The 25,831-nt window shown below is 35.7% G+C and overlaps 1 protein-coding gene across 15 annotated transcripts in view; it reads right to left on the bottom strand.

Moving 5' to 3' along the window:
• The window catches only part of FRYL (FRY like transcription coactivator), a 245,305-nt gene that overhangs the window by 79,164 nt on the left and 140,310 nt on the right, over window positions 1–25,831 (bottom strand). For 8 of the 15 annotated variants that reach the window (XM_070262483.1, XM_070262486.1, XM_070262485.1 and 5 more), the window contains 12 exons: window positions 23,822–23,920; window positions 22,925–23,026; window positions 17,429–17,532; window positions 17,120–17,228; window positions 14,425–14,511; window positions 10,956–11,127; window positions 10,366–10,498; window positions 8,055–8,162; window positions 4,776–5,013; window positions 3,693–3,878; window positions 3,342–3,428; window positions 1,530–1,798 (listed from right to left, as the gene is read on the bottom strand). In XM_070262483.1, the coding sequence (XP_070118584.1) occupies window positions 1,530–1,798; window positions 3,342–3,428; window positions 3,693–3,878; window positions 4,776–5,013; window positions 8,055–8,162; window positions 10,366–10,498; window positions 10,956–11,127; window positions 14,425–14,511; window positions 17,120–17,228; window positions 17,429–17,532; window positions 22,925–23,026; window positions 23,822–23,920 (1,694 nt within the window). Of the gene's footprint in view, window positions 1–1,529; window positions 1,799–3,341; window positions 3,429–3,692; window positions 3,879–4,775; window positions 5,014–8,054; window positions 8,163–10,365; window positions 10,499–10,955; window positions 11,128–14,424; window positions 14,512–17,119; window positions 17,229–17,428; window positions 17,533–19,987; window positions 20,033–22,924; window positions 23,027–23,821; window positions 23,921–25,831 lie in introns of all 15 variants that reach the window. The other 7 variants (XM_023638124.2, XM_070262481.1, XM_070262480.1 and 4 more) reach the window with 1 other exon arrangement.

Genomic DNA, 25,831 nt, shown 5'->3' with positions numbered 1-25,831 from the left:
TGTAAAAAAACCACCGCCATAGTGTGTGCTGGGGGAGACATACAATAAAGAAACAAATAATGTCAGATGGTGCTAAGTTTGATGAAGAAGAATAGAGTAGAAAGGGGAGAGAGGGAGTAGTCATAGGAGAGGGGCTTATAATTTAAAATATGGTAATTAGGGGAGACCATAAATAAGATCACGTCATGAATGCTATGCAAGGTGGCGAGCGTCAATCTTCATTAAAAAAATAACACCCAATATACACAATACCTGAGAATCTACATAGATATATAATTAGCATGTACATACAGAAATACCAAAAATATATATACTAAAATCTAAAAGAAGGAATGATTACTCTGGGTTGGAGATGTAAAAGGTGGCTTGAAAAATAAGGTGGAATTTGAGATATGTCAGATATGGACATGGGGGGTTGGGGAGACAAAAGGCATTCTAGGCACATGTGAACAAAAGCTCATAGAATGGAAACTGTGGCCCACGGTTAGTGAGCTTCAAGAGGTTCATTTTGGTTCCAACATAAGAGTACATGGATGGCAGTGACAGAAAATGAGGAAAAAAGTACAAACTGAGCCAGGTTTTGAAAGCCTTTAATGTGAGCCTAAGGTGTTAGATTTATCCAGGTGCTGGGTTTATATGGGCAAGTTATACGATGAAAGGACTCATTCCATGCAATCTGATCAACGGCGTACTGGATAGATGAAATCAGGAACTCAAACTCAGGTTCAAAAATTCTCTTCTATATTTAAGAACAAGAAGAAATTAACTCCAGTTTATAGTGACCTTGGTCAACTCTCCATCACATACTCAGTTACTGCAAATCTTTATGATTATCCTCAAAACCACAACCCAATGTCATTATCACTAATCTCTGTTAGCAGATGGCCGTTCTTATAATGTCATCAGGAAAAGTAAGGTCCTTAGCTCGGTTTCTCTTTACTTCTCAGCCTTTGTCTGCAAACTTATCTATATCCACATCCATACTCATCTTCAGATCCTTTCATCATTAATTCTTTCATTCAAAATACATTCACTGGGGCCAGCCCGGTGGCACAGTAGTTAAGCGCGCATGTTCTGCTTTGGTGGCCTGGGGTTCACCGGTTCGAATCCTGGGTGTGGACATGGCACCGCTTGGCAAGCCATGCTGTGGTAGGTGTCCCACATATAAAAACAGAGGAAGGTGGAAACAGATGTTAGCTCAGGGCCAGTCTTCCTCAGCAAAAAGAGGAGGATTGGCAGATGTTAGCTCAGGGCCAGTTTTCCTCAAAAAAAAAAACATGCACTGGACACATACTCTGTACCAAGCACTGTGTCATTAAGTAAACTAACAATTACAATTTGTTGAGACTAAATTATATGAAAAGGATTATGAGACTATATCCTTCACAACGTTCATCTCTCTCCTTAATACATCAATACATTATGGCCTGTTACTTACGGGTTTCCAATTTGTACAACTTTTCAAATACATACGTTATGAAAACTGATAGTCTATACATTTTAAAATTTACATTAGGAAAATAACTTACTTTATATCAACTTGTGGGGACAATAACTGGAGTCTTGTGTATGCAAACATCCAAGCATAGCTCACAGCTGTGGAGCAGTGTTTCGGAAGGTTTTCTTGCTTTAAAAAACTGGAGAGACTTATAATCCATGGGTCTTGGCCTTGGGTCACATGTGCAAATATCCATATGTGTGATGGACTGATCACATCAAACTGGTGGCTGATAGGAGAAGAGTTCCATTCTGCTAACGTCTGTAAATCTATTGAGCTAGGGCAATACAGCAAAGTCGTCTACGCAGAGAAAAAAAAAATTGATTATTGCACATTTCAATAACTTTCAAAGTTTTGCCATATGAATTGCTTTAAACTGTAAGTTGTCTATTGGTAGTTTCTAGAACAGAGGTTCTAAAACAGGGGAAATAGGAGGTTCAAGTTGGGTTTAAGGAAGGGGATGAAAAGCTCCATTAGCCACACCATGCTTGAAGGGAGTAGTTTGAGTAGTAAATTCCTGAAATGGCATGTGAGGTTTTTGTGCATGTGCATACATGCTTTTTTCTGGAGAGACATTCCACAGCTTTCATTACTCTCAAAAAGATCTATAACCCAAAAAGGTTAAGAACCACTACTTACGTAATTCACATATGAATATGCAACTTTCATGGGCATACTGAAGCTGCTAGAGAACTCAAAAATGAACCATTAACTTCCATGCTGATGCACCCTATATAGGCATAAGTGGAACAGACTGGAAAATGGGCTCCTCTCTAGAGGTATATATTCTTAAATTTTTGCTCAATAATACTCTGAGCTCTTATACTGAAGAGATAAAAATTTACCTTCAGAGCAAAACATATATATATACATTTCTGCAACAACAACAATGAAAAATGGAATCTTAAACTGAACACAGGCTCAATTCATTCTATCATTCAACAGATATTTATAAAGCATCTGCTATGAGCCAGGCACAGCTTTAAGCACCAGAAGAGAGTCATTCACGACTCCTTTTGTTGGCATAATTCATGGTTAGTAATCTAAAACAGAATTCTTTAAATGTACAGATTTATAATCATCTCTTAGATTTATAAAATTTTATTATTATTTTTCTTGGTTACACATAACTCATGAGTTCTAAGAGCCAAATGTTATGCCGAAAGCACAGAAACTTCTTGTCCATGTATTCCAAGACAGGAAGAAAAAAATTTCAAGTAGTAAAGTTTGATAGTTATTCCTACATCAATCGAAATATTGATATATGGCCCTTTTTTTTTCAAATCCAGCTAAGAGTTTGCGTAAGCTTTCTCAGCAATGTGTTTGTTGACAAAGTTTTTTTCTTCATTTTAATGCGTCAAATTACATAAGACTCACATAAAATACTACATATTTACCCCATTGCTCTTATGTGTCAAAGCAAACAAATATACTCATTGAAGGTGAGGGTACAATTTTTTGCTTTGAATTTCAACAAATATCTTTTTCCATAGCATTTTAACCAGTATATATATGTCAAGAATATTATATGCCATAATAACTAGCAGATAGTAGTCAATAGTAACACTAGATTTAAGAGAAGCTTCTCAGGTTGGAAAGATTGAGATTTTACAAAGATAAAGTATTTTTATTTCTATGGGGAAGAGTAATGACCATAGCATAAACTAGTGTCACTTCGTCTGTGTGTGTGCCACCTTTTTAAAATTACTTTTTATTTTTAAGGCAATTTACAGTTTTCAAAAATACTTTCTAGCATTACATTTGTAAAGGAAATTCACGTATGTATGTATGTATGTCATAAGTTCCAAAACAAGACTGAACAACATGAAATCAGCATAGTTACCTGATCAGCCCCAGTAAGATGTATGAAGCTCTCAAGAATGGATGGGCTCAGCCTGTCCATCACATCTATGGCTAATTCATCATCACCCTATAAAAGAGACATCATGTGTCTAAAAAAATTTAGGAATGTTTAAGAAAAGTAGCCAAACCTAAGTAAACATTAAAAACTCAGTTTAGCCTTATTTGTTACAAATGGAATGGAGGGCAGGCGGGTTAATTTAGACTCTGTCAAAAAGACTTTGTTAAAAAGTTATATCTGTGCAGTAGTAACAGAAATACAGAATAAGGGTGGACAAAAGGACAGTTTTTAAGTACTTTCATTAGGTAACAAAATGAAATGCCTAAGTCTTACCTTAGGTATTTCCAAAAGTGCAAATAAAGCCCGTATTTCCCTAAGGACACTGACGGCTAATCTCCGAGTGGCCGGTCGACTGCTACAGAGAATGACGAGTGCAAACCCTTCGACCACATGGAATACATTGGAAAACGGGCTCCTTTCCAGAGGCGGGGGATGAGAAGCTCCATTAGCCACACCATGCTTGAAAAATAAAGAGAATTTTAAAATAAAATAAAATGTATGCATACACATCCCAGTCAAACAATTAATAAAGGGTAAAGCAAATCATAAAAATTATGGCCATACGTCTGCCTCAGCTCAAACAATTTAAGTAATATTTAATTTATAAAAATGTAATCATATACGCAGGGAAGAAAATCCATTTAATTGGCAGTCTGAATATGAATTCTGTACCTAACTTCTATCATTCTCTGGCTACTCTGTAACCTTGGAGCTGACACTATTAACTACTCTTGGTCTAACATTTCTATGTGAAAAATGTAGGGGCTGGATTGGAGCCTTTGTACTCAAAGTGTGGACCAGTGGCAAGACTTCACCTAGGAGCTTGTTAGAAATAGAGATTCTCAGGCCCCTGCTGATGTGTATGCTCATTAAAGGTTGAGAAACTGGGTGGCTTAGATGATCCAGCTCTAAAATTCCAAGGATCTATAACTTAGACATTATCAAAAGTCAATAATTTGAGCACATTTATGGTTAAGAAGCCCAGATACTGTATTTAGGAAACAAGGACTGGTATCATGGATAACATAATCAAATAAGTCAAATGGAAGGCTACCAAAAATTTTCACTGTATCGGATTTAAACATATTGGAAACAACCTAAATGTGAGCTAGAATTGCCTCTACTTTCTATGTTCATCCAAACCTAACTGTTACCAAAGGAAGACGGGTGGAAAGGTTAGATGCACAAACGCTATATATTTAATATATGAACTATAGGAAAGTTCAGCTTAAGGGATGAGAAACACTTTTAAAGTGACTAAAACTAATAAAATTTTTAGTTTTTGAGAAAGTCAATATATAGAACATCATTATTGGTCATTTACATACAAAGGGACAGTGAGAAAGAATTTGGTACCTGTGAGTCCTGATTTTTGTTATGCATTTGGGTTGCTTGTTTCCACTGATTTATTAATTGTACCAACATTCTTACAGCGCTATCGAGAAGCGTGGGATGGACATCAGTCACTTCACGAACAATAAAATAAACAAATCCTGAAAGAACATCCTCCCGCCAATCTGGAAAATCAAGCATTAGTGCCTGCAGAGTATTGAAAGCCAGAGCACGCAGTTCTTCATCCATATGAACTGTGAGCCTACCAAGAACAAAATTCCATTAGCGAACCTCCAAACCTTCCAAATGGCTTCAGCATCTAGAACTTAAAACTAACTTAAAAAACATGTCCTCTTAATTGGTTTGTAAGAACTATGAAGACAGGAACCAATGTTCACTTTTTTTGTGCTATATTCATCCTTATGTTAGTCTTTACTCATTGCTTAAATTCACATATGAATCTATTGATATTATTTGGTATTTTTACTGTAATTCAGAACATTAAGTTTGATCATAATTCAAATGCTGTACTTTAGAAAATAAAGGTTGACATATTAGAATTACATTAAAAAATTCTTTAATTCTTCAAATACCATGTGTTATCCTATAATCCATCAAAAATTATGCCCAATCATATAATACCTTAGGACTATCACAGTTATTTAGTCCTTTATATCACTAGAAAAGACGAGAAAAGACGTGATTTATCTCTATCATTCCTTTCATGCTGCTGAGGTTACAGTTAAACATCAAATGGCTGATTGTGAAGAAGGAAATACAAATTAAGATGGAATCAATTTAACAGAAATAATTCTTGAAGGTGAGAATGAGAATAAACTTAGGAGTAATATCATAAATGGGGTATGCCTAGAAAAAAATGTGTTGAACTAACACAGAAGGCCCTAAAGAGAGTTCAAGTCTAAATAAGTTAGAGGAGAGGCTACATAAAATTACCTTTTAAAGACATCAAAACAATATGAGGATATGAACAAAATATTAAAGGATTTTAACAGAACATAAAGAAGAGAATGATGAACAAGAAAACTATAAAAGATGGCTGCAGTGGTGAAGCCACCAAACACAATGCTATACGCATAAGAGTTTCTGATTTAGGGCTGAAAAGGATTATTTGAGTGATTAACCATCAAGACAAATGCATTAGAGCTGGAAACAGCCTGAATGAATAAGATAAGTAGGTAATATTAAAAATATGCCACAATTACATGCTTGGGAAGCTGGGAGGATGGAGTTATCCACAATGACAGAGGAGGAAAGCTGTGTGGTTTAGGTGAAAGGAGATATCACAGTCTTCACCCTGCTGAACTCAGTTCTGGTCTTCACTAAGCCAACCTTCAACTGACAATGAGACTGAAGAGAAAATTTATTACAGCTAGACAGACTCGGGAGTAAGCCACGAAGCAGCAGCAGTTATAGAAGCACATAGGAAATACCATATAGGGTCAGATTAAGGATCTCTAGCCCAGTGTCTGTCTCTGATAGTGGCACCAAAGCAGCTACTGTGGGAGAGGAGAGTGACTGTCTCTATGATGCTGATTTTAAAGGTGATTTCAACTTCCCTTATTAAATCCACGAATGTGTAAATATCATCTTAACCTATTTGTGTGACTCTGGGTACATATGCATGAGAACAACAATGCAGCCTGGCTAATTCAAGGCAGGGGAACTAATTAACTTTCCTGAGAGACAGCACACAGGTCTACAAATTTACTGCCTATCTTTGACTTGTTTGTTTGCTTGCTTTATTTTTAAGTAAATAAGTTTTAGTCATCACAATTCCAAATGATAGGAATAGAGGACAAAATAGAATGGACCTTAGAATCTTTCTCTCTGCTGAAGTAAATTAATTAGTAAATGAATATCACCGGGGGAAAAAGCAAAGTACACAGCAAAGCAAATTGTCATCCACTGTTCAGGAGTTCTCTCCTCTAGGCTCCCCCATCCTGCCCCTCCTAGATGCTGCTTCATTTTGGTGGGGGATATGGGATCACTATCCACAGAGATGTACGTGAGTTAAATTGAGGTGGGAGGAGTACAAACAGAATTGAATGATACTTGTTTACTGCTTTCCCAAGGAATAACATTATAAACAATGAAACTCCTTTTCTCTCCCTAATGCTGATTATCAACTTTGTAACTCTGCAATCTACTTCACAGCAAAAATTAAGAGACACAGTGGGAAAGGCTGAATTTCTTTCATGGTGCATTTTCAAAGTAACTCCTCCCTCTCCTCATAATCCTAAAAAGAGACAAATAGCATTCTATCTCTGATGGCAGCCTGCAACAGTTGAGGGTAGGGTTGTGCATGGGTGTGTGAAATGCCAGGTTTTTCAAGGAGGTAGAAAGGGTTGCTGGAGCTATCTATTAACTGTTTATTCATTGTGAATTTAACTGAAGGCTTAGTGACAAGTGCTAAGCAACCAGTAAATGTCTTTCAATATAGCCAAGTATCACTGCTCTAGGATAGTCATCTACTTGGCTTTTCATTTAGGCAGGGCTGGCAAACTATGGCTAAGGGCCAAATCCAGCCAGGCGCCTGCTGGAACACAGTCACGCCCGTTTCTTTACATGGTGTCTACAGCTGCTTTTATACTACAAAGGCAGCATTGAGTAGCTGTGACCAAGACCATATGATCTGCAATCCTAAGAGATTTATTATTTGGTCCTTGACAGAAAAAAGTTTGCTGACTCTTTACCAAGAGAATCCCTAAATACATCAACAAACCAGTTTTTCCATAAGCCATCACCTCAACTTAGAATTAGTTTTGGGAGCTAGTATTTCAGTTTGGTTATTATGCTATTTACTCATTTTATAGAGATATGACATGCCGAATAGAGGAAAAAGAGACACAAACTCGAACCCTGTGGGGACTACAATAACAAAAAAGTGCAAAGGAGACCTGGTCACCACCCTGGGTGCAAAGGAAATGACTGAAGGAGTCAACACAATAATTAATTGTCTAATGGGTATCATTATACCTGATAAGGCTCACATGCTAGGGGATGATGGGTTCCATAAATCCCAAGAAACAGTACTTGATGGAAAGCTAGGGAATTGAAAAATAGGATTTGTAGGGGAATCCAAAAATTTAAAAGTTAAAAATGAGTGGGGAGAACGTGTTTAACAAAACATAAAAGAGAAAATGGGAGTTTAGAAGGTAAATCAAATAAAGGATTAAAAATGTCTTTATTATTACTTTTTTCATAACAGTAACAAGGCTGTGCTAGAAATTAAAAGGTATCAAAAAAGAAAAATTAACATAGCAAACAGCAATTCTTATTTACCTTGCTAATAATTCAATGAGGTCAGTTCTACTCATGCCATCAGGAATCAACCTTGGAATAGCAGCAATGCAAGTTCGAAACAAATCAATTTTGGGTTTTCTTTCTCCCCTGAAAAATAAATCACAACAGGACTTAATAAGAAGTGTATTATATATGTTAAACAATGAAAGCAAACTTGGAAAAATAACTATAGAAAATAGGAGCTCATCTCTGAAAGTTTAATGTATTTAATATAAAAAGAGTGCACACAAATCCAGTAAATAACTATCAGTTTATAAATGGGCAAAAGAATACAGAGATAACTCGGGAAAAGACAGAGTTAGCAGGCAAAAAAAGGTTTTCAGGATTTAGAAAATAAGCATAGGAACTATTATGTTAAAATAATAAACATTATTTAGGTAAATTATGATACAGTTATTTCAAATTAACAAATAAAATTTATAATATTTAGGCTTTAATAAATAATACTTAATTATTAAATAACACTAAATAATATTGGTTATTTGGGGGGGCCTAGAAAATTAACAAAAAGATTTTTTTCATTTAATATCATTTACTAACAAGGGTCTTGGAAAACGCATATTCTCATAAACCACTGTTGGCATTGCCTGTTCCTGTCTTTTTATTTTACTTCAGGACATACGAACACGTATACCCAAACATACATATTTAAAATTTTTATGTAATAAAATGTGTCAATTTTTTGAAAATTCTCTGGTTCTTTCAGAGGCTTAATACAATTTTATTCTACTCTTTTTTCTTTGAGTTATCCAATGACTTTATTTATTTTAAATATCTAACCTCTTAATACACTGATTTTTATTTTGGTCTCTATTTCAAGGTGAGGTTTTAAGGTAATTTATTTTATCTAAATTGTTCTTTAGTTGGCCTAATTAAATAATTCTCATGTAGAAAAGAATTTGAATCTTTTAAGCATTTTGGGTCAGTATTCCTTATAGTGGCAATGGGCTTGCTACCCACTTTTAGAGATTTTATATAGTCGGTCTTCTCTTTGCATGGTTCCAATATGCATGAATTTTAGTTACCACAATTTAGTTAAATAACACCAGACCCCAAAGCATGGTTCAGTTTTCAGTTACTACATGCTAACTATAAGTAATTGCATAAAGAAGCTTCCCCGTTGGCTCTTCATTCCACAAATCATGATGTGAATAACAGATGTACATCATAATCAGGGACAATCACGTCACTTTTTTCAAAATCTGCACGTTATTCGGTTCACACACAGCAAAGTGTGTAGTGGTGTTGCTTCCTTGTCTCCAGCAATAAATTCAGGTGACATTTTACAACAATGGATAATCGAAAGAGGAAACTGGCCAACAAAGATTAAAGTGCAGCAAAGAAAGGAAAGTGATGTCACTGGTAGCGAAATTGGAATCAAACATTAATGGAGTTACAGAAGAAATAGCTGAGCGGGCAATGCTGACACTGCTATCGTTGGAGACTGTACATATGCAGCCAGAGGAACTTAGTGAGGGCAAACTTATTGACATAAATGAGGAAAGTGGTTGTGACGAAAAGGATGAAGATGTCCCAGAAGAGGTAACGCAGGAAAAAACCTTCACATTAGAGAAACTCTCAGAGATATTAGCATATACTAGTACATAATAACTGTGTATTAATTAAATTGAGAGATCCAATATCCAATTTGCTAATCTGAGACCTATAATGCAGATATTAATATCTAAAAAAAATGCCCTCCCTTATAGAGAATATGTAGCTACTTCTTAGCAAATAAAAGAAGTTATTGCCATAAAATGCATCCTCCTGAGGACGAAGTTCCTAACAGTAAAGAAAAAAGATGCTGGGATGACAAGCAGCGACAAGGCTGGGGATGGGGTAGGGTGGGATAAAGTACTGTTTTGAAAATCCATTCATACATTATTCCCCTCTGTACCCCTGGCTCCCAGGAGATATTCAGGTTTTTTTGTGGGTTTTTATGCTGTTGTTTATCAGGGCTCTAAAAATAAGAGCATTTGTTTGACTTAATAAACCAATCATGTCCAGACACACATGGGTTAACTGGGATTTATCTATCGCTCACGGAATAACTACAGGGCTTTGTGACTGACAACAAACTAGACTGGGATCCAGGATGACTTTTGCTGTCTCTTCTAGTTTGACAGCACTTTAAAGAATAAAACTGAGCATGTGGAAGGAATAGCCGCAGCAGCTGGCAATACAGGAGAACTCCAGAGAGAAAGGAAGGAAATCAGTAAGCAAGAATCAACCATCTATACTTTTCTATGAAAACTGAAACAGCAATGAAGAAAAATAATTTACTACATACGTGATCATATCTTCAGGCTCCTTGTTAGACATCTGCACGCTAGTCATACACATTGGCCTCCCAACTTCTTTGTCCAAATGTCTGAGAATGCTATCTAATGCTTTTCTCACTTGAGGATAGTAAACTGACATTCCTAGGGGAAAAAACCTCACAGTTATAAAATTTCAGATATTAGATAAAGAATAGTTACAGTTACCTTCTGTAAAAATAAAAGCCTATTAATCTTTAAATGACATTAGATTATTATTGTTATAAAAGAAGGAATTTCGACTGTGATATACTTTATCCCTGATGATCAGTTTCAGCATTTTGGAGAAAAATGCGCAAAAATTATGCAGAGAACTAAAATTAATTTGAAGGAAGGACAAAATGCAGTGAATAGTATCTTTCAAAAAATAAGGATTTTAGCAGAAGACTCCTAACATGAAGACATATAGGTGTTATCAAAAATGTATTCATTTTTGTATCACTCTTTATACCAGAATAACAATTATTAGGCAAATACACACATTTTAGATTTGATCTAAGCTTTTAAAAAAGAATATTAAACTGTAACACAAAGCAATTTATTTATTCCAGTTAACACTAACCTATGACTTTTGCTTCTTCATCTGTCAAGGTTTTATTGAGAAAAATTTTCTTTACACGAAGAGTGTTTCCCGAGGGAAGAATGACCCCTGTCGTCGGCATTGGTGGCTCGCCATCTTTCTGCTGCAAGCTGTCTGCTATTACCAGGAAGACTCGGAGGCCTATGTTCATTCTCTTCAGAGAAAAAAGTTCCAAAATAAAGAAGTCAGAGTGTCAGAAAACATCTTTTTTTTTTTTTTAAAGGGGATGTTTATTTATTTATTTATTTATTTCTTGCGGAAGATTAGCCCTGAGCTAACTACTGCCAATCCTTCCTCTTTTTGCTGAGGAAGACTGGCCCTGAGCTAACATCCATGCCCATCTTCCTCTATTTTATATGTGGGATGCCTACCACAGCATGGCTTTTGCCAAGCGGTGCCATGTCTGCACCTGGGATCCGAACCAGTGAACCCTGGGCCACCGAAAAGCAGAACATGTGCACTTAACCACTGCGCCACGGGGCCAGCCCCCCAGAAAACATCTTTTTTTCATGTTAAAAACATCTCATCAAGTAACACTGCAGGATGGAAGTAGGACAGCAGGAAAACTAACCTTTCTGTCCAGTATTTTTTAACTAGTCCAGGCATTAGAGTTTGCTTTAATATCAAACTTCCAAATGCCACCCACTCAGTTCAGAGGTCAACTGGCTCTCCTATTCTCCACAAAGCTTATTTTAAACCTCTTCTGTCCTTGTGTAACTTTCCTACACTCCTACCATCCCCTCCTTCTCTCTCGCCAGATGATTTGTCTCCTACTTTACAGAAAGAAAAAACCATCACCTTTCCTCAATCTCGCACCTGAATACATACCAGTCTACTTAAATCTGCACCTCCTTCCCCACTCCTTTGCTCTCCTTGCAGATGAGGGGGTGCTGGTCTTCCCAGCTGTTAGAATCCCATCTGCTCTTGTTTCTTCAAGAACATTACACTATCAATTATCCCTTCCCTTTCTTGTATCTTCAATATTTCCCTTTCAACTGAATATATTCCATTTCTGTTAACTGTCCTCAACTGTCTTTAATGGAATAAGCCCTCCCCATAATACTTCTCTGATGCAACTCTCACTCATCAGTGACGATTCTGCTCAAACGGTGGGCACCTTTCCTGCATCCTGTTTGACTTTTGAGCAGCACAGGACACTGTCAAGTATTCCTTCTTTCCTGAAACACTCCCTTCCTTCGATATGTCCATGCCACTGCTGGCTGCGTCATCTCTGCCCACGTTTCAGGTTTAGCCTTCTTTATCTGGATGTTCAATGCTACACTGCTTCAAGACAAGGTCCTAGGCTGCCTTCTCCTATCATTATGTATTCTCTCCTGAAGTAATTTCATGTGTATACGTGGCTTCATTTACCACCAGGACCAGATCACCCACTAATTTTAAGCCTCACTTCTCTGAACTCGGACTCTCAGACTCATTTGACATCTCTACTTGAATGTCAAAAAGATACCCCAGATTAGATACGCTCACACCAAATGCACTTTCCCCTCAAACTTAATCCCTTCTCAATGTTTCTTTTCTCAGTAAATGATCTTCTCTCCATCTGTACCATGCTATTTCAGCCCAAGCTGCCGTTATCACTGACCTACACCGGTGATCTCTAAAATGGGTATGTGCATCCCAGTGGGTGTGCAAGATAGTTCACTGGAATACAGAGAGAAAGTAAAACTTTTATTTATGTATTTTTTGTTACCTAAATAAGATTAAGGTTTTAAGCTTTACTCATCTTTATATATGACACAGTAATGGTGCCCTCCCTTGGTCTAAATATCAGATGGTCACAATACATAGTCAGAGAAGACATCCTGGAGGGAGATGGACAGCTCCACAATGCACTGGGGTTCACAGAGGTGCCCGCACTTACTCATTCTTTCAGTGTTGCAATTTACAAGTATTTGATTAAATGGATTAATGGATAATTTATCTGGCTTTAACTAAACTAACTCTCATAAGCTTAAAAAGATTCCTGAAAAGAAAATACAGATTGGAGATAATCCTAATAAAGTAAGCCTAAATGAGTAACAACAACAAAAGAGCAGAGCTGACGCTTTTTCTATTCCTAGTATGACAGCTTCAGCGAGGAGAAAACATTGTCAGAAATAAACTTGTTCAATACAGAGAATATTTTTGAAAATGGATGTTCAAGAAAATGTCTTTCGTTATGTAATTTTTCTTGCTGAAAAGCATGTTAAGTATGTCATCTATAAAAACACTCACGTCTGCTCACTTTAAAAATCTGGAAACAATTACTGACTGATCTTTAAAATCCTACAAATGAAAAGCTTCAATAGCTTTCTAATCCATTTGTGAATTACATAAATACATATCTTAGGATTTGATTACGAGAAGGACCAGGATAGTAATTTAAAAGAAATAAGAAAAAGGATAACCTTATTTTGCCTTCTTATATTCTCGTATGTTGTTAGATTGTGCTAGTTAGTTTGCAAAATATTTTTTTTTCTTCTTCGTCTTCTCCTCCCCAAAGCCCCCCAGTACATAGTTGTATATTCTAGTTGTCAGTGCCTGTGGTTATGCTATGTGGGATGCCACCTCAGCAAGACCTGATGAGCAGTGACACGTCCACGCCCAGGATCTAAATCAGCAAAACCCTGGGTGCCAAAGCAGAGCAGAAAATTAACCACTTGGCCACAGGGCTGGCTCCTGCAAAATATTTGTAAACAATCTCAATTTAACATCTACAGAGCGAATTAGAGTTCACTAGTGAATAACAAGGCTGTAAAAGTAGGAAATAACATTTTTTTTTTTTTGGTCTGTTTTTTTATTGTAAGCTCCATCTGGGGAAAAGGATTTTTGTCTGTTTTGTCTCTAACACCTAAAACAGCGCCCAACACACTTTAGGTGCTCAATAAGTGTTGTATCAGTATTTATTAAAGAATATCTTTTTTTTTTTTAAAGATTTTATTTTTTCCTTTTTCTTCCCAAAGCCCCCCAGTACATAGTTGTATATTCTTCGTCGTGGGTCCTTCTAGTTGTGGCATGCGGGACGCTGCCTCAGCGTGGTTTGATGAGCAGTGCCATGTCCGCGCCCAGGATTCAAACCAATGAAACACTGGGCTGCCTGCAGCGGAGCGCGCGAACTTAACCACTTGGCCACAGGGCCAGCCCCTAAAGAATATCTTAAATATAAGTCATTTGAAGTGAAAGAAACCTGAGCTCATGTTACAACTTCCACAACTCTGAAAACTTCCTCTCTCAATTGTCTTCTACCATGCTTAAGACTACAATAAACCATTCAGCCAGCCATCAGAAAGGTTAAATAACTTGTCCCAGATCACACTTGTAGTTACAAGTAAAGCTTCTAACTAGGGATTTGAGCCTAAGAGTTCTGATTCCAGAAACTGTGCTCTAAAAAAAAAAAATAAAACAAAAAAATTGTATAAGATAGCACATTACTACATTATAATTTTTCTACCTCTGGATTAATGGTGAAAGTTTTAGCAGATTTTCCAACACTGAGAAGATCAAATATTATTTCTTTCATTGCAAAATCCAAACGTTCCTAGAAAAAGAAAACAATAAATCCTTATAATTCATTACTATTATACGTTAGATATCATGTTAAAAATTGCACTTATAATGGCAACAACACAGGTCTGTACCCATAAGAAGTTCATAAACCTAGTCTGACAGAAGAAAAATACAAATGAATTAAGATTTAAAAATATGATTATAAATATATTATTTAATTATCAAATGATGTATTTAATACCCCAACCAATAGGACAAAAATTTTAAATACTCATTCACCAAAGTCATAGTCAAAATCTAAGAAGGATAATCATCAGGGAAATGCAAATCAAAACCACACTAAGAAACCACCTTACACCTGTTAAAATGGCTATAATCACTAACACTAAAAATAACAAATGTTAGAGAGGGCATGGATAAAAGGGAACCCTCATACACCGACGGTGGGAATGCAAACTGGTGCAGCCACTATGGAAAACAGTATGGAATTCCTCAAAAAACTAAAAATAGAACTACCATACGATCCAGCCATCCCACTACTGGCTATCTACATAAACAACTTGAAATCAACAATCCATAGTAACGTATGCACCCCTATGCTCATTACAGCACTATTCACAATAGCCAAGACATGAAAGCAAGCCAAGTGCCCAAGTTCTAACTGCTCACTCAGAATAAAAGACAAAAATCATCCTATTTGCAACAACATGGATGGACCTGGAGGGAATTATGCTAAGCGAAATAAGCCAGACTGAGAAAGACAAACACCAGATGATTTCACTCATATGCAGAATATAAACAAATACATGGACAAAGAAAACAGTTCAGTGGTTACCAGGGGAAGGGGGCTGGAGGGTGGGCACAGGGGGTGAAGGGGAGCACTTAGGTGGTGACAGACAAGGAATAAGGTACAAGTGAAATTTCACAATGATGTAAACTATTATGAACTCAATAATAACAATAAAAAATCTAAGTGAAGGAATTCCCAGAATGATGATGACAGGAAGTCCCAAGACAATAGCTCTGCAGCAGACTTAGCGAGCAGTGAGTTCATACTGGGACAGAAAGAACAGGGCTCCAGGAAGGAAACCTCTAAGACAAAAAATAAATAAATAAATAAAAATAACTGATAAGATTAACTGATGTTTGAGAGGAGTTTTATAGTTCTGGCGCAGTATTCGTGTGAGGTGATTAAACCCAAGGGAGTCAGTAAGTTCCCAGAGAAAAAAAGGGGGAAGAGAGACATCTTAATGGCAAAAGTTTTCTGAACAGTAGATCTAAAGCACAATTTGCTTTCATTCATCTTATTGACACATAAGTAATTATCGTTAGGTTTGTGCTCCAGTAAACAGATACATTAATTTTATTTAAATATTCCTATTCACTGTCCAAATTAATTACATTATGGATAATCTAAATTGTTACAGTTTTAGTTCAGAGAGAATGCAATGAATATTCTGGAATCAAATTATTTTCCTAAATTGAGAAGATAACCCTACCTATGTTTCTCCAGGGCTCGTGTCCCAAAAGGGAATGTGACCAAAAGCTTGGATTTGCTCACTCAACACCCATTTAACGCCCTTGTAATACACCTTCCTTTACTGCAGAGGCTAGGAAGCTAAAATGGTATTTCCTGGGATTCCTTATAACAGTAGGCTGCAGGATGTGATTTAGACCCTGCCAAATGGTATTTAGACCCTACTCATGCGAATCTTTGGGAACAGGGGTACATGAGGAAGAGGAGGAGGGAGGAAGGAAGGTTTTACTGATGGGGATCATGGCAGGAGAACGATGCTGAAGCACCTGTAGCGACTTCCTAATTTGGCAGCTTTTTGATTGTGGCAGAGGCAGAAGCTTCCTTGACAGCCCAATTCTGCAATTTCCTGTTAATCATTCAAATTAGTCCTATTAGTGATTCTATGAACTATCTATATTCCTTAAAAGATCCCTTTGGGTTCAACTAGCTACAGTGGATTCCAGTATCTGTACCTAAGAACCTAGATTAATGCGGACTATGAGAATAATTTTCCAAAAATCTTTCGAGATACTCAGGAGGTAATTAGTAAATGAACTAACACTAGGATCAGAGACACTTTCTTGACCTTTCCTAAATTAAGTGCTTCCACTTGTGGGTCTCCTTTCCTCCTCCAAGTGTGTAGCTTAATGATTTAAATTTATATCGTCACAAAAAATTAATAGCATCTTTTTTTTCCAAAGATTGGCACCTGAGCTAACATCTCTTGCCAATCTTCTTCTTCTTTTTTGCTTTCCTTTTCTTCTTCCTCTTCCCAAAGACTCCCAGTACATAGTCTAGTTGTAGGTCCTTCTGGTTGTGCTATATGGGGTGGTGCCTCAGCATGGCCTGACGAATGGTGCCAGGTCGGTGGCCAGGATCCAAACCGGAGAAATCCCGGGTAGCCAAAGTGGAGCGCGAGAACTTAACCACTCAGCCACAGGGCTGGCCCTAGCATCTTTTATTTCTTACTTTTTAAAGCATACTTTTATTTTCACTATTCAATATTAATAAATGTTTTGTTATCATGCTTTTAGATGTGTAACAAGTTTTAAAACTCCAAGTTACTACAGTAGAGTACTCTTGTAACTTCATGTGTATATGTGTCATGAGGTGAAGCACTCACCTGAGCAATGAACTGAATAATCTTCACAAATATATTGAGAGGTGTGTCACGAGGAACCACACTACGTGAACCTTTTGGAAAAAGTGCTGACACTATGCTCATAAGACGACTATAAGAAAAAAAAGATTTAGTCATAATAAGGCAATGAAATGAACAGCAAACCATTCTTCTTACTCTGCATAATAGGTCAAGAGAATTCATACTCCTCCCTCAAGGTAATTATAATGTTCACTAAAATTCCAATCATGTGATTTTTTTTTACCAAGATTTTATTTTATTTTAAATACACTTTAATACAAAGGCACTCACCTTTGAGTTACAGTGTTGCTTTCACATTTTATTCTAATTACATAAACCCACAACAATCTATACAAAGATTCCAGTGCAACTCGAGACATTTTAGGATCTTTATTCTGTTTAAAAACAAAAGAGAATAAAAATAAACTTATTTCTTTAATTACTTGCAATCACTTAAGATCAAATGCATTCTCTGTCAAAACTTAAAAGCCCTCACCCATCCCCCATTTTGGATTCAATCTAAAACAGGTTTAAATATATATGTATATGCATATATATATATATATTCGGCATACAGTAAGTACAGATAGCTCAAAAGTAACCATAGATAAAAATTCTGAGCCATTCCTGATACTCTCAAAATGAAACAGTAAAATATCAGACTTATATTATCATTTCTAATAATTCCTAAATTACACACACATCAACTTACTTGATGGCAAACGGTTCACACAACACTGGTAGAATGAGGGAAGGATTACTCCTTTGGAATTCACTGCAGCCCATACACAGTAAAATTTAGAACACCAAATGTTACTAAAGATATATGTATTTGTGAAATAAAGCAAAATATTGAGTGATTATCCTTACAAGAGGGAATATGGGATAGTGGGTGAAGAGCATGGACTCTGAAATTAGGAATGACTGGCCAACCCCCATCCTTGGGCACTGTTATATATCACTGGTGACACAATTTCCTCATCTGTAAAAGGGAGATGAAATGGTACCTACCTCACACATTAAGGAAGTTATTATGTGAAAAGCACTTGGAACACTGCCTGGCACATGCTAAATGCTCAACAAATGTTAAGTGTTAGACCTTTAATTTTTATTTAGAATGAAAACATTATTATTTAGATTATTATTATTTAGGATCAGAAAAGTATTCCATTTCAATCACAATTTTATCAGCAAATTTTTTCTTCACACTAGCTATAACAAAAAGTGAAGTTCTCAAATGACCAGAGTCATGTAATGAGATTAAATTGTGAGTTTTGAAAATGCACCTAATAATCACCTTTTATTAGGAGAAACCCTTTATGCATTTGTTAATTGGCTGTAGGATGCATTGATTGCTATAAATTAGCATTGATTTAATTTGGTTTGGAGGATTTCTTATTGTTAAACAATTATTCTATATTGTTAAATAACAATTGTTAAATGACTATTATATAGCAACTGACAAAAGGTAATTTTAAAATACTAAGTAATTTAGTCATTCTATTTTATGTTTTCTTAAGATACAGAATAATGGACATCTACTCTGTAAGATTAAAAGCAATGCAAAAAGATAACAACTGAGGATGTTTCAAATAAAAAGAAACAACCTCTAGAATATATTATTTTGTACATCTATCTATACGAAGATTTGATAAAATTAAGAATGGAATGTCAATTACTCTGCTGGTCAGAGTCTGAATATCAATCCCTCCCACCAGATCCATAATGATGCCAAATCTTAACAACACTCCCCAAGTCGTTCTCTGTTAATTTCTTACTAATGGAACTAAGTAACATATAAAGTATCATATAGTGTATGTATGCTACTAATAACAACCAAGTTTTTTCTAGTATTTTCTTCCCTATCATTTAGTTCAAGATATCAGATATCAAAATATAAGTTCAATTAGTTTTATGTATACTCCAAGTAATATATATTCAAAATATGATCAATACCAATTAAGATATAATAAATTGTATATTGAAATATTTAAGTCCAATTCCACATAAAAACTATTTTCATATAAATGGTTAATGATGTAAAATTTAAGTGCTGAGGTACCTGGCATGAAAAAAAAAAAAAACCTTAATTTTCAAGCTTTCCAAGATGGACTACTATGTTTACAAAGCAGACTTACTTTATACTGAACAATGCCAAAACAAGATGAAAAGTGATAAAAATCAATTATTAATTGTCTATTCAGTCACTACAATGCTGCTATACATGTCTGAATAATAAAAACATCCTAAATTGATCTGAGCCTTAAACAGAGACAGATAATTCCCTAGTTACAATTTTGGTCTAATTTGCATAATCAGATTGTTATATAAATTAAAATCCAATAGTATTAATATACAATAAAGTTTTGATATGTCAAATATGCTCTTTGGCAGCAATCATTTTAATGTTTCTTCCCCATTTTTCTACTGTGAACCAAAAACAAAGTGATTTGCTTAAAACCCAAACCAAAAGGATAGAAGTTTTAAAAAGTCATACATCAAAATCATATTCAAAATCTAAGCTACTGTCTCCTTAATTTCATTGGAAATGTTTTTAAAACTCTCATTTATAACAGCTAATATAAATTAAATAGAATATTTTAAAATTGAGGACTCTGGTGAAGAATCAACATCCATTATCATTTCTCTCTCTTAAATTCATCTTCTTGGGGTCACATTACTATTAAGCCTGTGGAATGTTCCCGCTGTGTGCTACTCTTCTTTTACAATATGAAAAGCAGGTTTGAATAAATACATTAGACATGCAATGCAACAATGGGTAAAGAAAAAAAAGGCCACACTTAAAGGAGATAAAGCGATATTTTACTTTGTAACATCAACACAACTCACCTGGAGTGTTTCTATTTGTTTTCTGATACTGTTGTTAGATGGCATCTAAATAAAGCAATGTGAGACAGCAAACATAAACATGAGATGCAGCACATGCATGTTAGATGAAAATAAGCACAAAACAAGACAGCTCCTCACCAAGGTCTCTATTTAGAAGAAATTTGAAATTTCCAAGATGGTGGCTAGAAACACTAAGAAAAAAAAATCCTATAATTTGGGCATCACGGTACACATCTTAATAATCAAACTAAGAGAAAACAGTTAAAATTTTTAACTACCTAATTTTTCCTCTCAAAGCACTGCATTTGAGTTCAAACAAGTTTAAATTTTTAAAAGAAAATAAGCATACACTGCAGAAAAAAATCTTCAAATTGTTTCTACATGATATCTACTCTTATTATTATTCTCTCCCTCTCTCTAATTTTCTTTAGAAACTTTAAAATCATTTTTTACATTATGACCTCAATTGATATAAAGATAGGGGAATGGGAAACTACCAAATTCTGTTTGGGACAAAAATAACAGATTTCACATTTTCTGTGAAAATAAACTGATGCTCTCTCATGCTGTTTATGGGCCTATAGGACTAGAGCCCATTTTTCATGGTCACCAACTTCAAAAACTAGTATGGTAATCTTTAAAAAATTGCACAATATCTTAAAATGCCTTGAAAATGTTATCATATTTATTCTTATGACTCTAGAGGATAATGCCTTAATATCCCAGAATTATAGCCAAAATATTTTCTTAAAATATTCAGTACGACATTTCTCATAGTACATTAAAAGGTAACATGGTGGACCAGAAAGAGCAAAGCATATGGAACTACATGGACCTAGTTGTAAATCCTATCTCTATCACTTTTTGGTTCCCTAACATGGGTTACTTATTTATCTTCTCTCAGCCTCCGTTACAGATAGAATTAAATGAGATACTGTATTTAGAGAATCTAGCATATAGTTAATATTAATAAAAATCAGTTTTAAGAAGCAGTAGTTTTGATAAATGGAAAGCTGTTACAGATTTTTTTTCAAATCAAGAGATTACTTGAATCTCAAAACAAAATAAATTTAGGTAAGGCCTTTATCTTGGACCAATTTTTCCTACATATAAAACAAATAAATTATACCTATTATAACAGATAACTAGCACAGTTTTCCCCTGAATGCTCAAATCCTTACCTCAACTCTGCAGCAGAGCCACAGTATCTAAAACTCAAGAAACAGGAGCCAATTCATAAAATTTCTGCTGAATAGAGCCTTAATGTAAGTTAAGGGTTAATGGCCAAGACAACTATATTCCAAATACTCATGCTAAGGGGCTCTTATCTCCTTTAGACTGGCAGATTGACATAGCCATTAATGAAAATGGACAATATGCCAGAAATATTTAACAGGAGGTAAGGGTTCGAAGAAAACAGAGCATTTTAAATGAAAGCCTTAAGACAAAAAAAAAAAAAAAGTTAAGGTACTGCGAAAGAATTGCAAATATGTTAGGTGGAAACGTATATATATATATAAAAGAATTCCAACAAGCAACAGAAAAGTATGAATTGTCGTGAAACAAAGCAACCTTCCAGAAAACACTTAAATGCATTCCTTAAAATATTCTATTCAAAGCATGAAAAATCCTACTACCCAGAAAATGATCAATTATCAAAGGAAGGACAGAAAACAGTATAATGTAATTAATTAAATAAAACATTTTCTGGTTGCATGACATAAAGAGTTTAGTCCGCTTGATTTGGTCCCGGGAATTTTCATAAATAAAGTAAAGAGAATATATCAATTCTCATCCAAACATGAATAATATCAACGCATTTCTAGGAAGAAAATAGCCAAAAATGTTTTTCAAAGACTTAGATTTTTTTTAATATATACCTTACTAAGAAATGAAGGCATTTTTGAAAAGGATACATAAAATCATGAAAAAGATATATATAGGATAATGTTGTCCAATGGATCATTCCTATAGTGGGAAAGAGCCAGATCTATTTCTCACAATAACACAATGAGCTGTAGGGCCAGAGACAATCATTTAATCTATCTGTGCCTTGCTTTCACGATCTTCAAAGTATAAGGTTCTCAGTCTTAATCCTAACTTGGAGGAGTAACAGGAAATGAAATGTCATGTCTACCACGTTTCTATAACTTGTAAGAGATTTTCAAATATATTCGTCTATATATCAAAACCAGTATTCAAATCAAGCATTCACATGACACGCAGATGAGAAATATTCCCATGTTCTGTGTCAGACATTAACTGTGCTCCTATCCACAGAAGGAAAGAAGATTCTGTAGACCTTGTAGCAGAGCATCCTGGGAAGAAAATGACCCTTCCATCTCAGTTTTGTTTTCAATACTAAGAGAGACCAGACATGGATGTGCCAAACAGCGTTAGAACAATTATCCCTTGATTCAAGTCAGAATCATTTCAGGAGCTTTTACATCCACGTGGATCCAGTATCACACGTGTAGATTTGTCCGGGCATACTTACATTAAATGTACCTTTAGTGATATTCTACTATCAAGGCTTTTTTCATATTATTCAGACTTGAGCCAACATTACTGAATTTTGTCAAAACAAAACACAAAATATGTATATGGAAAGTTTTGTAGGATTAATTAACAATTAATTAATTCTAAAGGAATTTATTAACAAATAGTGCTAGATCTAAGATAATATAAAAAACAATCATTAAAAAATGTACAATTTTGCATTCAATAAGACAAACTAAATTTTCAATCAAAAGGTCATTCATGTCTATACATGATTCCCTATAGAAGGAATGAAGTATGTATAAAATATGTGGCAAAGTATTTCTTTTCAAATGTACCAATAGTAATGAAAGTTTTATTATATACTGTTCAATGTATATGCATCAGTGAATATATTACAATCAGTATTTACATGTCATAAATGAGATTACATCTTACCTTTAAATGCGACAAACAGTTCTGTAGGAAAATATGCCAGTTATTTAAAAAAAACTGTTTCTGACTGACACATAAAAGGCAGGTAATTAGTGGATACAAAGCCTATAGGAAACAGGGAAAAGAGAATTAACATTTTTCATGGAAAAGCACTAGACTCGTAAATTATATTTCTTTTATTCTCCTAAACACAGAAAAATTCTTTTATGCAGTTTTCCCATTTGAAATAAGAAAGAGGATCTCATGGAGCAATCTAACAAAGAATGGTAAAGGGCAAATTTTCCATAAAAACAATTCCTTGACCAGTAACAATTCCCTGAGTTAAAATGTGCTATTATTTCTCCCCAGACTCATTACTTTCTCAAGCAGTGGTTATGAACATAGGCCCTGGGATGAGACGACAGACTGGCAGTGAAGTTTCCGCTTTCTGAAACTAAAAATTTACAGAAAAATCCTTCAAAGTTACATGAAATTAGCGGTTCCGTGGAAAGAAATGCCTTAAGTCACTGAATAGAAACAATGTAATCAGACAGACAATGGCTCCTAAATAATCTGATGCTTCAGAATGCAATTTATTATCATGTAAAATCAAGGAATTTATGGTTTAGTGTAAGAGTACATTCACCTTTCCCATATTATAATATACAGTTTAAAGCACCTGTCAAGACAGGTAAATGCCTAGAATGAAGTCTGAATAACCTATCAAATGCAGAGCTAAAAAAATTAAGAATAGAAAGTTTTAAAAAGAGCAGGAGAAAATATACAAAATTTGCCCTCATATTATACTTTGGATATTTTATAATTTCAAGTTTTACAGTTATCTTAAATCTCCATTGAATTCATAAATCAATTACTAAACTCCTAATTGAATATGTAAAGGTTTGAAATGTTTCTCAATACCAATGAATGCTTCTTTCTGGAGCTCAGTTCAAAAGTAGTCTGATAAAGCATCTCCACAAAATTTTTCAAACAGGGAACATTCACTTCATTTTTAACAGCCTATGTAAAAAATAACACAAACAGAAAGAAAATGGTTACAAACAGATTAAACTATGCAAGGATTACAAGAACTTTCTGTAAGATTTGAAATTAGTTAATAATTCACTGAGTGTCTCTCTGAAGTGCTAGAATGCGCCAAATAACCAAATGTTAATAAACCTGGTCCCTGCCCTGAGCGAACAGGCAGACAGCACAGGCAAGGGAACAGGTATGTGGTACAACAGACACTGTAAGAGGAAATGCTCTGTGCTCTTGGAGCACTCAGAAGGGGCCCTATGGAAAAACTCTACAAGGAAGTAACATCCAAACTGAATCCAGCATCTCTTACCTGAAATATAGCAATAGCCTCCTATTTAAGCTCTCTGGCCTTATCTCCCACTACTCTGCCCCCTACACTGGGATCCAGCCACACCAGCTAGGTGAGAGTTAGGGTTAGGACTAGGGTGAGGGTTAGGGTTAGGGCTAGGGCCAGGGCTAGGGCTAGGGTTAGGGCTAGCTTCCTTGCTGTTCCTAGAACACATCATGTGTGCTCTTGCTTCAGGACGTCTGCGCTTGTTCCTTCTGCCTAAGAAGCTCTTCTCCCAGGTGTAGTATGTCTTACTCCCTCATCCCTTTAGTCTTTGCTCAATTGTCACCATCTGTTTCAAGGTGATGGTCTTTGCTAATCACTATTTAAAATAGTGATTATCCCTTCAGTAATTCTTATCCCCACCCTGCTTTACATTTCTCCACAGCACTTACCACCATCTATGTATCTTACACACTAGTTTATTGCCTATTATCCACACTAGAAGGGAGCTCTTAAAAGCAGGGAGTCTTTCCTGCCTTGATCATTGTTGTATTCCCTGTGCATAGAAGAGGCCCTGGCCGACAGAAAGCACTCAGTACATATAATGAATAAATAACTAGAGTCCAACCAGGCAAAAAGGGGGGAGGTTATTAGAGAGGCAAGAATGCTCCAGACAGAAGGAGCTCTATGTGCAGAGGCAGGTGTTATGAGTCGAACTGTGTCCCTACAAAATTCATATACTGAAGTTCCAACCCTGATCCTTCATAATGTGACCTTATTTGGAAATAGGTCTTTGCAGACATAATTAGTTAAGATGAGGTCATAGTGGAGTAGGGGGACCCCCTACTCCAACATGACTGTCCTTAAAAAAAGGGAGCAACATGGACAAAGATATACACACGGGAGAATGCCATGTGGAGATGAAGGGCAAAGATCAGGTGATGGTTCTTTAAGTCAAGGAACACCAAAGATGTCAGTAAACCACTAGAAGCTAGCTGAGACGCACAGAACAGACTTCCTCACAGCCCTCGGCAGGACTCAACCAGCCAACACCATGGTCTCAGACATCTAGCCTCCATAACTGTGAGACAGTAAGTTTTTGTTGTTTAAGCCACCTAGCGTGTGGTACTTTGTTAAGGCTACCTTAGCAAACAAATAAACCACAAAAGCAAACATGGTACAAAAGAACAAGGTGGGGCCAGCCCTGTGGCCTAGTGGTTGAGTTTAGCACGTTCTACTTCAGTGGCCTCAGTTCGTGGGTTCGGATCCCTGGTGTGGACTTACACCACTCATCAGCTATGCTGTGGTGGCAACCCACATATAAAAAACGGAGGGAGATTGGCACAGATATTAGCTCAGGCTAATCTTACTCAGCAAAAAAAAAAAAAAAAAAAGGAAGTAGAAGAAGAATTAGGCAATGTAGTAATAATGGACAATTGTCAAGGGTCTTTCTTCCTACAACCTGCTGCTTTTGATGAACTACCTTAAAAACTACAACCTAATCCCAGTTAGATATCTGGCAAAAATAGATTTTCAGACAAGGGGGAAATAAAAATGACAATTTGGGATAGATCGGCAGTAATTCAAACCATTTCTAGGAAAAGAAATTCAAGCACATGTAC

The sequence above is a fragment of the Equus caballus genome, chromosome 3, assembly GCF_041296265.1.
Source record: "Equus caballus isolate H_3958 breed thoroughbred chromosome 3, TB-T2T, whole genome shotgun sequence".
Lineage (NCBI taxonomy): Eukaryota > Metazoa > Chordata > Mammalia > Perissodactyla > Equidae > Equus > Equus caballus.
The sequence above is the reverse complement of the archived record's forward strand: the minus strand, read 5'-3'. Positions and strand labels throughout refer to the sequence as shown.